The 13,661-nt window shown below is 37.4% G+C and overlaps 1 protein-coding gene across 1 annotated transcript in view; it reads right to left on the minus strand.

Moving 5' to 3' along the window:
- Positions 1-13,661, minus strand: part of LOC130854283 (uncharacterized protein C8orf34-like) — a 141,061-nt gene that overhangs the window by 109,923 nt on the left and 17,477 nt on the right. Inside the window, exon 4 of the mRNA XM_057736992.1 lies at positions 9,383-9,518. Within this exon, the coding sequence (XP_057592975.1) occupies positions 9,383-9,518 (136 nt within the window). The remainder of the gene's footprint in view (positions 1-9,382; positions 9,519-13,661) is intronic.

Consider the following 13,661-nt stretch of genomic DNA (forward strand, 5'->3'; position numbering starts at 1 on the left):
AACTTTTTGGCCAAGTCAATATTATTTCTAAATTCCCAGCAGTTAAATAATATGAAACAGAACTGTTTTATTCAGGCAAAAATAATATACATGAATCTTGAATGTATAGTTATGTATTAAAACATTGTGGATGGACCTGATGGTGGTCAAATAAAACCATGTCACATAACTTTAGAGTATTTTTTCACATCTCTATTTAAAGCTAGACCTTTCTTCCTCATAGTGGTTGACGATCTCCACCAAGAAAAGATTAGTAGCTAAAAGCAGAAGTCTTTAAGGATATTAGAACTGAAATAATGGAACCAACTATTCACCAACCATTGATTCTTAACCTTGCCACACAGAATAAGGCATAATAAGCAACCTTATAGACTCAAAAACAAGTAACTTTACTGCAAATCTTTGGTGTAATCAATAAAATCTAAAAAGAAAGAAACAACATAGGATTTACAAAGTTAATTCAGTAGTTTTATTTTTTGTGTTACTTTGTACAGGTTATTCCAAAGGTCTCAGTGCAGTTTTAAGCTTTAACAATTTAAAGCTGCACTAAGAATTTTGGGGCACCCTATATTTCACCTGTGATCTATTTTCTTGAGTTGTTAGCACAGCAAATAAAAAACTGCATAGTTTGTTATAAGTAAAGATTTTCAATATAAAAGAAAAGAAGTTTCCATTTTAGAATCAAGAATTTAATAGGAACACAATACTGTTATAATTGGATTGGAAATATCAATGTGAATTCATGCCTTATGGACATATTTATTTAATAAAGTACATTTCTGTCCTAACCTTATTCAGTAAAATGGCCAAAAGGCAATGCCACTCCCATAATGCACCCTATTCTCTATTCCAAATTTTCTCCTGAAAGGAAACAAGGATCCTTAGAGAAATAGCTGATTCCAAGTCTGATGTTAGAAGGCCTAAGATAAGTCTGAAAATGTTACATCCAAAAGTAAAGTTTTTATAAGTAACTTGGTTTTGAAAAGGTTGTCACAATAATTCAATGTGGAAGAAATAATCTATTCAACAAATGGTGCTGGGACAACTGGACATCCACATGTAAAAGAATGAAATTAGATTTCTACCTCATACCATATATAAAAATTAACTCAAAATGCATGATAAATCTAACCATAAGAGCTAAAATTACAAATCTCTTAGAAGAAAACAGGTATAAATCTTCATAACCTTAAATTAGACAACTGCTTCTTAGCCATGGCACCAAATGCATACATGACAATAGAAAAATAGATAAGATGAACTTGATCAAAATTGAAAACATTTGTGTTTCAAATTATACCGTTAAAAAAGTGAAAATACATCCCTGAGAATGGGAGAAATTATTTGCAAACTATGTATCCGATAAGGGTCTAGTATTCAGAATATATAATTAACTCTAACAACCCAATGATAAAAAGACAAATAACCCAATGAAAAATGAATAAGGAATTGAAATAAACATTTCTCCAAAGAAGATATACACATGGCCAATAAGCAGATGAAACATTTCTTCACATCATGTCATTAAGGAAATGAAAATCAAAATCATGATGAAATAATACTTTATTCCCACTAAGATGACTAATATTAAAAAAAATAAGACAAAATGAAAAGAAACATTTAACAAAGGTTGGTGAGGATGTTGAAAAATTAGAACTCTCATACATTACTGGTGAGATTGTGAAATGGTGCCACCACTTCAGAAATCAGTTTGCCAGTTCCTTAAATGTAAATACAGAATTACCATATGGCCAAACAATTCCACTCCTAGATATATACTCAAGAGAAATGAAAGAATATTTTCACACTAAAACTTGTACTGAAATATTCATAGCAGCATAGTTCATAATAGTCCAAAAGTGGAAACAACCCAAATGTCCATCAACTGATAAAGGAACAGGAATGAAGTGTTGGCCCACCTCTTTCAGCTGGTTCAGGCATCCTTTTCAGGGACATATTGGGTAAAGGAGGCACAGTGAATCAACAACAATAAACTTTATTTGTTCCTAGATTTTCTAATACGGTTACTTATTATTGTGTGTGCTACCCTACTGTGCCTGTTAGGATGTGGGGAAAACAGTCCATGGGTACCACTTAGCACCCCATTGGAAAGCTAGGACTCTGCTCCCACCTGCAAACTGACCACATTGACTTTCTCCAGGCAATATGCTGTTCCCATTCCCTAACACTAAGATGCTTATCCTTCTATAGAGCACAGGTAATATAAAAGACCCAAAAAGTCTATAAAGGAAAAGGCAGTTACCCTGATAGAAGACCACAGCAGCTTTGACGAACTACATGGAGATGCTGAAAAAATAACCTCGGGTGTTCTGGTATGAACTGGAAAACCTGTGTACTAGTACTGACTGTGGGATTCACCATTTTTGGCTGCCATTCAAGGCAGCTGCTGCTTAGCAAAGATGACTAGATCATCTGTTCATGCCTCTCTCATGCTATCCATTTCCTTCAAGTGCCTCTCACATCACAATCTTGGAAAGGGTTTATAGGATGGATGGATAGATGGATAGAAAAAGAGGTAATATAAATATGTACACTGGTATAGGCACAGAGAGAGGAATCATGAGGACATTGATGAGAAAAAGTCTCTGTAATCAAAACACTTCTATGTATTTAGTTCAAAATCAATCAAAATTATCCACAATATTCTACTTCCTAAACCCTAGCAACGTTTCATAGACTTTCAGTTTGATACTCCTTTTGTTTTTCTGAGCACTTAGTGTGACTTCCCTGCATTTCAAATGTATATTTAACTTTTTTGAAATGTATATAATTATTTTTATCTTGAACTACTTTTTTTCCCAGAGTAGATTCTATGCTTGAAACTAAGCTAGCCACTCCAGTCCACTATAATCACACAGGCAGAAATTATTACCCCCATATTACAAATGGGAAACTGAAGTGTAGAAAGGTTAAGTGATTTCCCAAAGTTGTTCAGTGGGTAAGCCAAGATTCCAACCCTGGTCTCTATTGCTTTAAAGCCTCAGCTCTTTGTCACATAACAAGAAAATGGCTTTTTAGACTATGTGTGTGTTTGTGTGCGTGTGCACACAAGTGCTTGCATCTAAGGCCCTTCCTCCCCTGTGAATCACAAAGCAACCACTAAAAGAAGTGAAGACGGGGAGGATCTTGTATCAATTTATAAATGAAAGAAAAACTATGAAGTTAATGTGTTTAGAACTGAGACGAAGTGGTCCCCAGTTTCTGGGTGGTGTGTGTTCGTCTCATTTATTCCTTCACGCAGAATGAACAATGAAAGCCATACATCAATCTCTCCAAAGGTACGGATTTTCCCCACAGCAACAGCCCCTATAAAATAACAATCGATCACATCTGGCATAACCGAGTCATTTTACCACGCTTTATTTCTTTCCTATAGCGCTATCACCATCTAGCATTTGGGGTTGCACTTATTTTTTCCAAGTCTGTTTCCAGCCAGAATATAAGTTCCTAGCGGTCAGTGGTGTTAATTTGTATTTCCAGAGTTCATCACAGTACTTGACACAGACTGAGTCTTCCACAAATTCATTTTGGTTCAAATTAAACATTTCTGTCACTTAAAGCATAGCAGTAGGTGGTGCACTGTATTCATCACTCAGATGGGAACTTTTAATCCTCTAGGTGTAGGAAGTCAATTTTATGGAAAACTTTTAACCTTAAACAAGTGACTAGCAGTCCCTTTTTGTCCTTATCCATTTTCCTTTAGGTCAGTTTTGCTCACCTTTTTTTTCCAATGGGAACTTGCTGAAAATAAACCTTATACAAATGGTTGGGAAAAAGAAAAGAAAAAATGCACAGGAAAGTGAAACAAAATGTAATGTATGATTAACTATACAGGTTTTCTCAAGTCAACTAGTAATCCTAATACATATAGATAGTTTGAAATTTGTTCACATTTACAACCTCTGGCATTCATCTTTCCTTCAGCGTCCTGCCACCAACGATCATCTGCTTCTGCTTTATCAAGTCAACATACAACTAAACTCAATCTTTTAATGTCATGATGTTTAGGAGAAATGACGAACAATATTTGGTACGATGACATGAAGCAAATCAGTGAAAAATCAGCATGCTCTCTGGAAACAAATTTCTCTAACATTCTCATGCTCTAGTTTCTGAGCCAGTATCACTGTATGTTCTCTGTAATCCAATTTCTTTTAAAATGGCTTTCTGTTCCTTTTATGTGCACTCTTGATGTCAGGCATGAATGAATGCAAACACTTGCACCATCAAAAACAAATAGCATCTTACCACCCGGAATGCCCTGGCAGGAGTCCACAAAAACAAGATTTAACTCCTCAGAATGGCAGTGGGTAGACAGAGTTAATGGGTGGTCTTTTCAGAAAAATGGCTCAGAGATGTCACTGAAATAGTAGTTCAGTGCCTTGGTATCAGCATTTGTCTGCTTGTTATTGGTATCTTAACTGTTATCTTAAAAAGAGAATTCAGGATATTTAATAGAGAAGTTCAATTTGAAACTCACAATATTGCAAACCACTCTTTTTTAAAACCACAAAAGTTCTTCTGGTAATTACTGATAATATGCGTTACTGACCTACTGACATTTTACTTTGAAGTTGAATATGACTTACTGTGACTCCTAGGCAACAAATTAAACTTATTTTGCCCGTGCCATTCAAGGATTTTTAGCTGTAGGAGTGGAATCTTCCAAAAGTCAAGCGAAGACACTCACTGAATATATTAAAAATCTACCTTGTAATGTAAAAAATCAGCAATTAGAAGGACACTGCTATATTCTATACAGAAAATTCTTTATTTACTTAAAATTGTTTTGTACTGGCTTCTTTCCTTTATGATCTGAGGGGAAAACTAGATACTCTGGGTCAGAATCTTAGTATACATTGGTGGTCAGATATCTATTAACTATGCATTTTTCCACTTGACAGATGATGTCATCTGTTTGTTTAAAGCACAGAAATTGCAGCAATGTCCACATCAGATTAAGGTCACTAAGAGCTATGGGAATAACATTACCCTGGAATAATTTTCCAGCTTGAAAACATAAGCTTTCTTTCATCTGTACTTTTCTAACTACGTGTGAAATATTTATGAAAAAAATTATAATCTTATTTCTTGTAACCATGCTAATCAATAAACATTTTGACATTCTTGATATTTTAGTCACTTGTTTGCACATAAAACTTTACAGAGCAATTTAGTGTGGGCTGAATTCCTCTTTCTGATCTCTTGAGAAACCGAAGTCTTCCAGTGGTCATGTATATCTTACATCCCTCAATCATTTTCCCAGCAGAATATATCAGTCTCATTACATATCATGTCTCACAATCAGGTTCTGAATGAGAAGGGCTCTGCGGCCTTTGGCTGTAAGCCTTCAGCTTGATAAGAGCAATAGCATTCTGGACATACATGCAAACTCCCTTCTAGGTACTGTGACCCCAGAAGTAGCTCATGAGCAGTGCAGCATTTGAAAATGAGATTGAGAAAAATGACAGTTTAAAGAGTAGACTCCACCTCTTTACACTAACTTGATCATTGATGGGTTCTTTGCAGAAACTCTGAATATCACTTGAGTCTCAATGACTCTTGGGTATCTTGGGGCTACGGTAGTATTTCAAGGTCACAATACATCCATTAAGCTCACTTATTATATTTTACCCCTCCAGTTCTATGGCAAAATGATTTCTTGACCGTGAAACTCTAAGAAACAAACAAAAACACTGCCACCCTACACTGTCTTCTTGTCCTGGACGATGAACCATACCTAGCCTTCTCATAGTCAGCCAGAAGCCTACGCAGAACAAAATTCCTGAATGTCAGGAAAATGAGACTCTTCTTTTCTTCAACACCTGAGTACTTTAATGTGGGCCTTTCTAAAAGAAGGGGGAAAAGCTGAAGTATTTCAAACTGCTTAAGCATTTACATGGTGATTATCCCAAGGAGTGGGAGAAGGAGTAGAGAACCCCCTGTTCCTTGAGAGCCCTGCATCCTTTGCTGGCTGCCTTTGCGTTCACCATCCTGCCCAGCCCTCTCAGTCATCCTTAGAGGTTATCTTCAGATACACGCAAACTCTATTTCACAGATGAGGGATCAGATATTCTTAATATTTGCATAAATTTCCCCAAGATGAGATACTAGTAATTTAGAGTATGACTGTTAGATCCCTTTGTCAGACTTCAGAGGAGGTTGTCTTTCTATTCTACCCTTGCTGTAAATTCTTGAAAGGTGTTGCTAACTACATGATACAAGTTAATATTAATTATCCAGCTTACTCATTTGCACCAAACTGTCTCCAATGCAGTGAGATCTGGGATTAACTCTTGATCCCAGGCCCCAAATCCAATGTTTGGGCTTCCTCTCTGAAGACTGTATAATCTCTCTATCTTCCAGGCTGGGTACCAATGTCCACAAAGAGAGCAGTAGGAATGGGCACAGTTCTCTAAATGAAGCAATCCTTTTCTCCACGTTGGTCTAGTCTGCAGTGCTAGGTTTCTAACCAGTTCACTCCATCTGAGTTCTGAAGGAGTACCTGGTCACTCTAAGACTGCAGCCTGCCTACCCCATAACCTGAAACCCTGAGAGAGTGGAATCCGCGCCTTCTGGGCACCAGATTCCTCTCCCAGTGGCCCGGCCAGGTTCCTCAGCCTGCACCCTCTGGTCCTGATTCCCTGCCTATCTTCAGAGTTCTAGGGTTTCTACAAATCAGAGGCTACAGACAAAGGTCTACAGACTTCAGATAGGTGGTGTAAATGAGGAGAGCTGGAAAGACAACCTGAGGTGGCCTGGAGCACACATGGGTGCCCCCGCTTAGGACGTGATGGGGAGCTGCTGCCGTGCAACCGTTTGAGAACGTGGGCCCAGTGTTATCACATGCACACAGTTTTAAGAGGAGACAGAAATCTAATTTCTATGTAAATTAGTAACTAATCCAGTGGTATTTTAAACTAACATGTGGACACAAAACTGGACACTACCCACAGACCTCCAGTTTCTGACTTCAGCCTCAGATAACTGAGGTCTAATTCTGGCTTAAAAAGTCTAATTCTCACAGTCCTAAGGGCCTTACTTGGAACTAGAAGAGGTGAGCCAGCAACACAAATTGATGTTTGACAACTAACCGTGGAACACTTTGATAACTACAGCAATGCATCACAGAGGTAGTTTAAGTAGTACTGGAAGACAATTCTCCACACCTCTCTCATGTGTCTGCATATCTTGTGAGCAGAGATGCTGACAGCCTTTCTTTCCAACAATCTGTTTGCGGATGTTTGTATAGCAAACAGCCTTGGAAGATAGATATGGGGTCTCTCTCTAGAGCAATGCTAACTTCTCTTTATAAAACAAAATACTCAGGTTTCCTAAATTCAGGATTCCTCTCGTGTAGTGCAATCTGCTGTCCTCTGTGTGTCATTCTATGCAATTTGTGGCTCAGGGAACCAATGAAAATGCTAATACTTGGACAATCATCACTATCGTGAGTACTAAGTCCTTGGTCTCTGACCCAGTAGTTTCATGTCTTTTGCCAGCATCTATAAAACAGCGTTAGGTTGCAAATAGGGTAAATTCTTAGGTTCTTCACAGTTTTGACAACTGCTGTTAGTTTCTTCCACTCTAAACTCTGGCTGCCACAACTACTCTGAAATCAACAGCCTAGTGTCTTCTACCATACTTCTTCCACTGATTTTCCTGAATCAAGCTTGCTTTTGAAACTACAGTATTGCCTTATTCTCCATCAAGACACCCATCAGCCTTTCAAAGGCCTAAGTCTCCGTTTAGCTCACCACTTCTATCTATTTTAGGCTTCCATCTCCAGCTTCAGTCAATAGCTTGGTGTTTAGCAATAAAACAAAATGACTAAGCAGGCGGGCTGTCCAGCTACACTGCCTGGGTTTGAAACTGTGTTTTGCCACTTACTGGCTGTGTTACTTTGGTAACATAGCAAGAATACAATAAACATAATTGATTATTATTCAATTGAATATTCAAGAATTTCAGCTAGGAGTTCACCTTAAATGCAGGTAGTTTGTAATTTATAATCTAAGTTATCACTGGGAAGCTGAAGGTAAATAATTTAGGACTATGAATGAGTTTGGTTCTTTCCCCATTCCAATCCTCACTACTTCAGTAAAACATACCGTTTTCATAGGATTTCCTTTAGGAGAAAACAAACAAACAAAAAGAACCACCTTATATCCCAATCTTCTACAAACAGTATGAAGGACCAAGCACCAAGCACCAACCCCTCTCCAGTAAAACTGTAAAGGTACAAATATACTATACAGTTCTTTTAAACTGACCAACAACTCTTCCATAGATGACCTTGCATGCTCAGGATGCCTAAAATCACCACATAAATATTACCCGTTTTCTTCATAGCCCTAAAAAAATCAATCTACCCAAATATTACTTGTCTGAAGCAATGTTTCCACTGGGATTTTCACTGTGCTGTGGCATTTCTCTTAATGGTCTCAAATCATATTCCCCGATTTTCCATTTATTTTTATTTTTATTTCTTTTTATTTTTTGAAGTCTATGACAATTAAAATTCCAAAGGGGTAAAGACAAGGAAAAGCTACAAAAATCTGATTTGATTTTCCTACACTTCCCCCCTCCCTAATGCCAAACCACTAATCCCCTCTCAAATTGTACAATAGAACAGCTAGACACAAAGAAAGGGAGATAAAACTGGCCAGCCAGTGCATTGTTCTCGCTAATCTGCACCATTTACATAAGGGTTAGAAGGCTTGTTTTATCATTTAAACAGGCTTAAAAACCTCTTTGCAAATGAGATTTAGTTCCTACAAAAGAATGAATTCTAGCTATTTGGTGAGTTTCTGCTAGACCAGCACTGGGAGCTGACTTGGCAGTAATTTAAGCTACTTCTTTGGCCACATACAGTATACGCAAGGATTGCTTCCAGCTGCCAAAACTGAAAAGCGTCAAGCTGATTAAATTCTTTCCAGGAGGTGAACAGGATGAGGAGCAGGTTAAGAGGCCAATAATATCAGATCTTAAACTGTACCTGGGCAAACTGTCCTTTATGCAGGTGCTTTAGAGTGGCTTTGAACTTTTAGAGCCCCTTGAATCTTCCTTTGAAAAGGAACAGAAGGGCAGACAGCAAATGAAACTGAGAGACAGAAAGTTTTAAAATAGTCTCAAACTGTGAAGTAAAGACAATCTAAACTTTTTAATTCATTGTTGGTTTGAGTGGAATTGGGCACAAGGATAAACTGTACAACTAATTCTCTTGCCAATGTCAGCACAAAAGATAACCAGAAGGAAAAGATTTTCTTAACACAGAGGAGTATATCCTTTGCATCAAAATCTTAGATTAAAAAAAATCAAGATCATGTTTGTACATAGATATACCTATAATTTGGTTTACCTGGCACACCTTGAACAGATGTTCAGTGTGACTCTGGCCTGAGGTTCAGCAGAGTGAGTAGCTCGACCTTGGTTAAATTTGCTCCCAGAAGGTACCAGGGTAGTTACTCCCTCCATTCTTAAATCATCAAGATCCTCTGTAACAACATAAACAATTACAGAGAAAAAAATTAACTCTAATAGAATTAAGGAGAAAAGTCCATGTTTTCAGATATCTGTCAGCAGTTTGTTAAGCAAAACATTTGCTTTGCGAAAATCTTACCTCATGTATCAATTATTTTTCAAATCATTTATAGATGTAGCTAGAGAAAATTATATGAGAAGATTTACAGGAGCAGAATGGTGAGAGTTGAATCTGTTTGGACAATGGGCAGACCACATATGACTACAGAACACAACTTCCACTGTAACCATCTACAGAAGCCAAGCCATAACCTCTGCAGACTGACGGGTCACTCCTCAAGACCCGACACAGGAGCAGAACATGCTAACATCCATTTAAGCCTGCCTGTAGAACACAGTCCTCTACCCCAGGGAAAAAGTGGCCCAGAGGGCAAAACCATTGCACTTCCTTGAGCTTGTCAACTAGCCAAAGGCCACCGAGTAAATATGTATCAGGCATGCTGTAAAAACAAAAACAAACAAAAAAACATGACCTTAGAATGTTTCGGAAACAAAGTGTCAACTCCGCTGGAACCACCATCAAAAATGGACAAGATGTTAACCACACTTTTAGATGTGCTCCTACTTCATACAGAGGTAGCTGTTATAAAAGCTGCAGCTCACAAAAAAAGAAACAACATAAAAGCTAAAAGAAATACTCTAGCAGATCATTTTGCCAAATGAGCAGCCTTAACAACAGTATTGATACTATCTAAACTCTTAAAGGATGAATCCTTAAAGGAATTCAAAGGAACCATTATAAAATATCAACATTTAGCCCCTCATTTTGAAAAGAAAAATGGAAAAAGAAAGTGGTTCTAGCTTCACTCAGATCATCTCTGGTGCTCCCAAGACAGCTGCTTGGTGGCGCTAGATGGTTTCAAATGGCTATTAGCTAAGTTTCTCCATGAAACTACTCATCATGGTACAGATAAATTGGTTACTATCTTAAATCAACGTGGCTGGGGAAATTTTAAAAAGACAGCTGAGGTCATTTTTAAGTCATGTGGACTTGTCAACAGCATAATTCTAGAAAAACTGTAAATGTGGGAAATAGCCAGGAACCAAAGCTTGGAAGGCCCTTTGAACACCTCATGAGTATTTTATACAGCTTCCACTTTTCATGAGAGTTGAATATATTTTAGTTATTGAATGTCTAAATAACATTGAGGGTGGGTTTAAATGTCTCTTTGCTAAAAAGCTACAGTCTTTACAGTTGCTAAAAAGTTGGTCAATTTTGTGTTTCCAATCTTGGGAATATAAACTTTTATATCAAGTGACCAAGGCACACACTTCACAAGAAATATTATAAAAACAAAACAAAACAAAACTCTGTAAGGTATTACCTTTTAGTCAGAAACCACACTGCTCTTACCACCTACAAATTTCTGAAAGGTGAAAAGAATCAATGACATCTTGAAATAAAATTAACAAAACTTTCAGAAACCCTTAAGCTCACTTGGTCAAATGTACTCCCACCCACCCTTATGCCAAGATGGTCTACTCCCTTGAGAACACATTGTTTCTTTCCCTGTGAACTGGTAACTGGAAGGCCCAAGGACTTCAGGATTTTACCTATGATACTGTACTCTGCCCTGATGCACGTAGACATTGCAAAAAATGTTGCAAGAGACTCATGTACTATACCCAGTCCTATCACTAATAGGTTAAGATTGCATTCAAACATCTTAAACAGCCTCTTCACGACATTCAATTATAAGATTTCATCTACTGGGAGATACATCAGAGAAAAGTTGCTCTTGAACCTCATTGGAAGGGATTCTATCAGATACTGTTAATAACAAATACAGAAGTAAAGCTCTCTGGGGTAAATCCTTGGGCTCACATTTCACAACTAAAGAAACAATCCAGAACCAACAAAATTGGAAGCCTGCTCTAATAAGGGACCCCAAAATGAAGATTCCCAGAGATTCTCTAGAAGCAGCTGATCTTCACAGTAGATAGATGACCCATGACCCTCAGAACAGTCCAATGGCCTCAGGCAGTAGACAGCTTCTGCACAAGGTATTAGATCAAAATCCCTGCCTAATTACTATTTTGTCTTTTATCTGCTTACTTACATTCTTCTAATTTCTATAGACCCTTGGTTATCACCCACCCATAATGGCCCTTCTTCTTTTATTCCCTTCTTACTAAAATTGTTAAATCAGAGCATAATTATTCTAACACCAATCTCAGATTTCCCAAATAGTACCTTTCAAGCTTACTGATTGCTGGATATACCATTCCTCACCAGACCCCCATGATAAAAATCTAGGGCTATTTCCAGTCTCAACAAATGAGATTAAAGAGAATTACAGCCAATGGCATTTCACTTGCATTTACATGGACAAATGACCTTAAACAAATCAGCTTGTGACTTTGCTAGTGCCATTCTCTCATAGACTAAGAACAATATCACAATCTATCAATTAGACCCTAGCTCATTCTAAATTTGAATTTAGAATTTCCTAAAATGATGGGCCAATTACTTACTATCTGGAAGAGAATAATATAGATACAAATGTCTAAACGAGCTAATGTAAGGTCTTGGTTTCAGCTTCATGCCATGGATAATTTCTTTTTTCCTGGATATCCATGTATTGCTACCAGATACTACTTCCTCTGCAACCAGGATGGCTGGTTTTGCTTGTCTCAAATTAATATTTCATACACTTTAGAAATAGTATTCCAAAACTCATCTGTGCACAGACATCTTAATTCTATAAGTCATCAAAGCAGGAAATTATAATTCAGATGCGAGCTCAAAACAAGATTACCCTTGATTATTCAGGCACTTTACCTGGGAGAGTTACTGATTTATTGTTTTTGCAAACAATCAAAGCAGTGTTTCCAATAATAGGAATCATACAAACAAAAGGCTATAAGACATAGGTCATTTTAATTCTGCCAGAGTTATAAATAATATCACTTCTACCTTAGATGGAATATAGATCAATCTCAATTCCTTGGCAAGAGTAGTGATGTACAATCTAGATTTCTTGTTCACTAGTCATGATAGTATCTGTGCAATTGCTAATACTTCTTGCTGTGCTTGGCTCAATGAAACAGGTAAGGTAGAAAAGGCTATCTATCACTTTAAGGGAAAAACTACTTGGCTCACTAAGGCTGATCTTTATGACCTGTGGGATTGTTCTCTTAGCCTTGGTTGGATAATTCGGGTTCTTGGTTCCAAAGCACCTTAAAAGGACTTTTAATTATTCTTGCTTTTGTTGTAGCGGTCATGATGCCAGTCTACCGAACTCTATCCAGAGTCATATGCTTTTATCAGATGACTCTGTCATCAGATGATCACCATGATAACACCACATCAAAAAGATTAAGAGGCTCTTGTGATCCGATTGACTATGGAGACAAGTGAGGGATCACGAAACAGTGAAGATCTGGGTCTCGAGTCTTGTCCTTTGGCCATCTTCCTACGAGGGAGAGAATGACTAAAAGAGGGGACTGGGAGGCTGAATATACAAAAAGACAATGGGAAGATCATATATGATATTATCAATAGAACACTGACCCACAACCTCTGATGGAAACAATCAGTGAAGCCCAATCACAACTCCTGCCGCAGTTGGTCCCAAACATTCAAGACCTGGTTAATAGAGGCCACATTCCCTCCTTTTGCCCAACTCAGAACTAAGCAGAGAAAGCCAAATATGCTCCCCAAGCTAAATATGTATTTCCACAAATGGCAACCTTCAAATATCTAAAGGTCTGTCAAGAAAAGATATCAGTGTTCCCGAAGTCAATACATTAAGGAGAGACTCTAGACCACTAGAAATTTCTTTAAAGCAACGAGGAAGACTTTTTTCATCAAGGAATCTCATGATTCTTAAGGTAACAGTGGTAGAGAAAGATTATATAAAAATAACCTGATAGGGATTTTTAAAAAAATACTCAATCTATTTTGATACTTTGAAATCAAACTATGTAGTGACTGTCAGTGTCTAGAAGTTAGGTAACTATAATGTAATCTGATCAGCTCTATCCCAAAAAATAAATAAATGTTTTATATATTATGGAAAACATATGAAAAATTAACTAACTGAAGTTAAAACAAACCCACAAAACTGGCAGATATTTTCTATCAGCACTTGGCA

This window comes from Hippopotamus amphibius, chromosome 5, assembly GCF_030028045.1.
Source record: "Hippopotamus amphibius kiboko isolate mHipAmp2 chromosome 5, mHipAmp2.hap2, whole genome shotgun sequence".
In the NCBI taxonomy this organism is placed as follows: Eukaryota; Metazoa; Chordata; class Mammalia; order Artiodactyla; family Hippopotamidae; genus Hippopotamus; species Hippopotamus amphibius.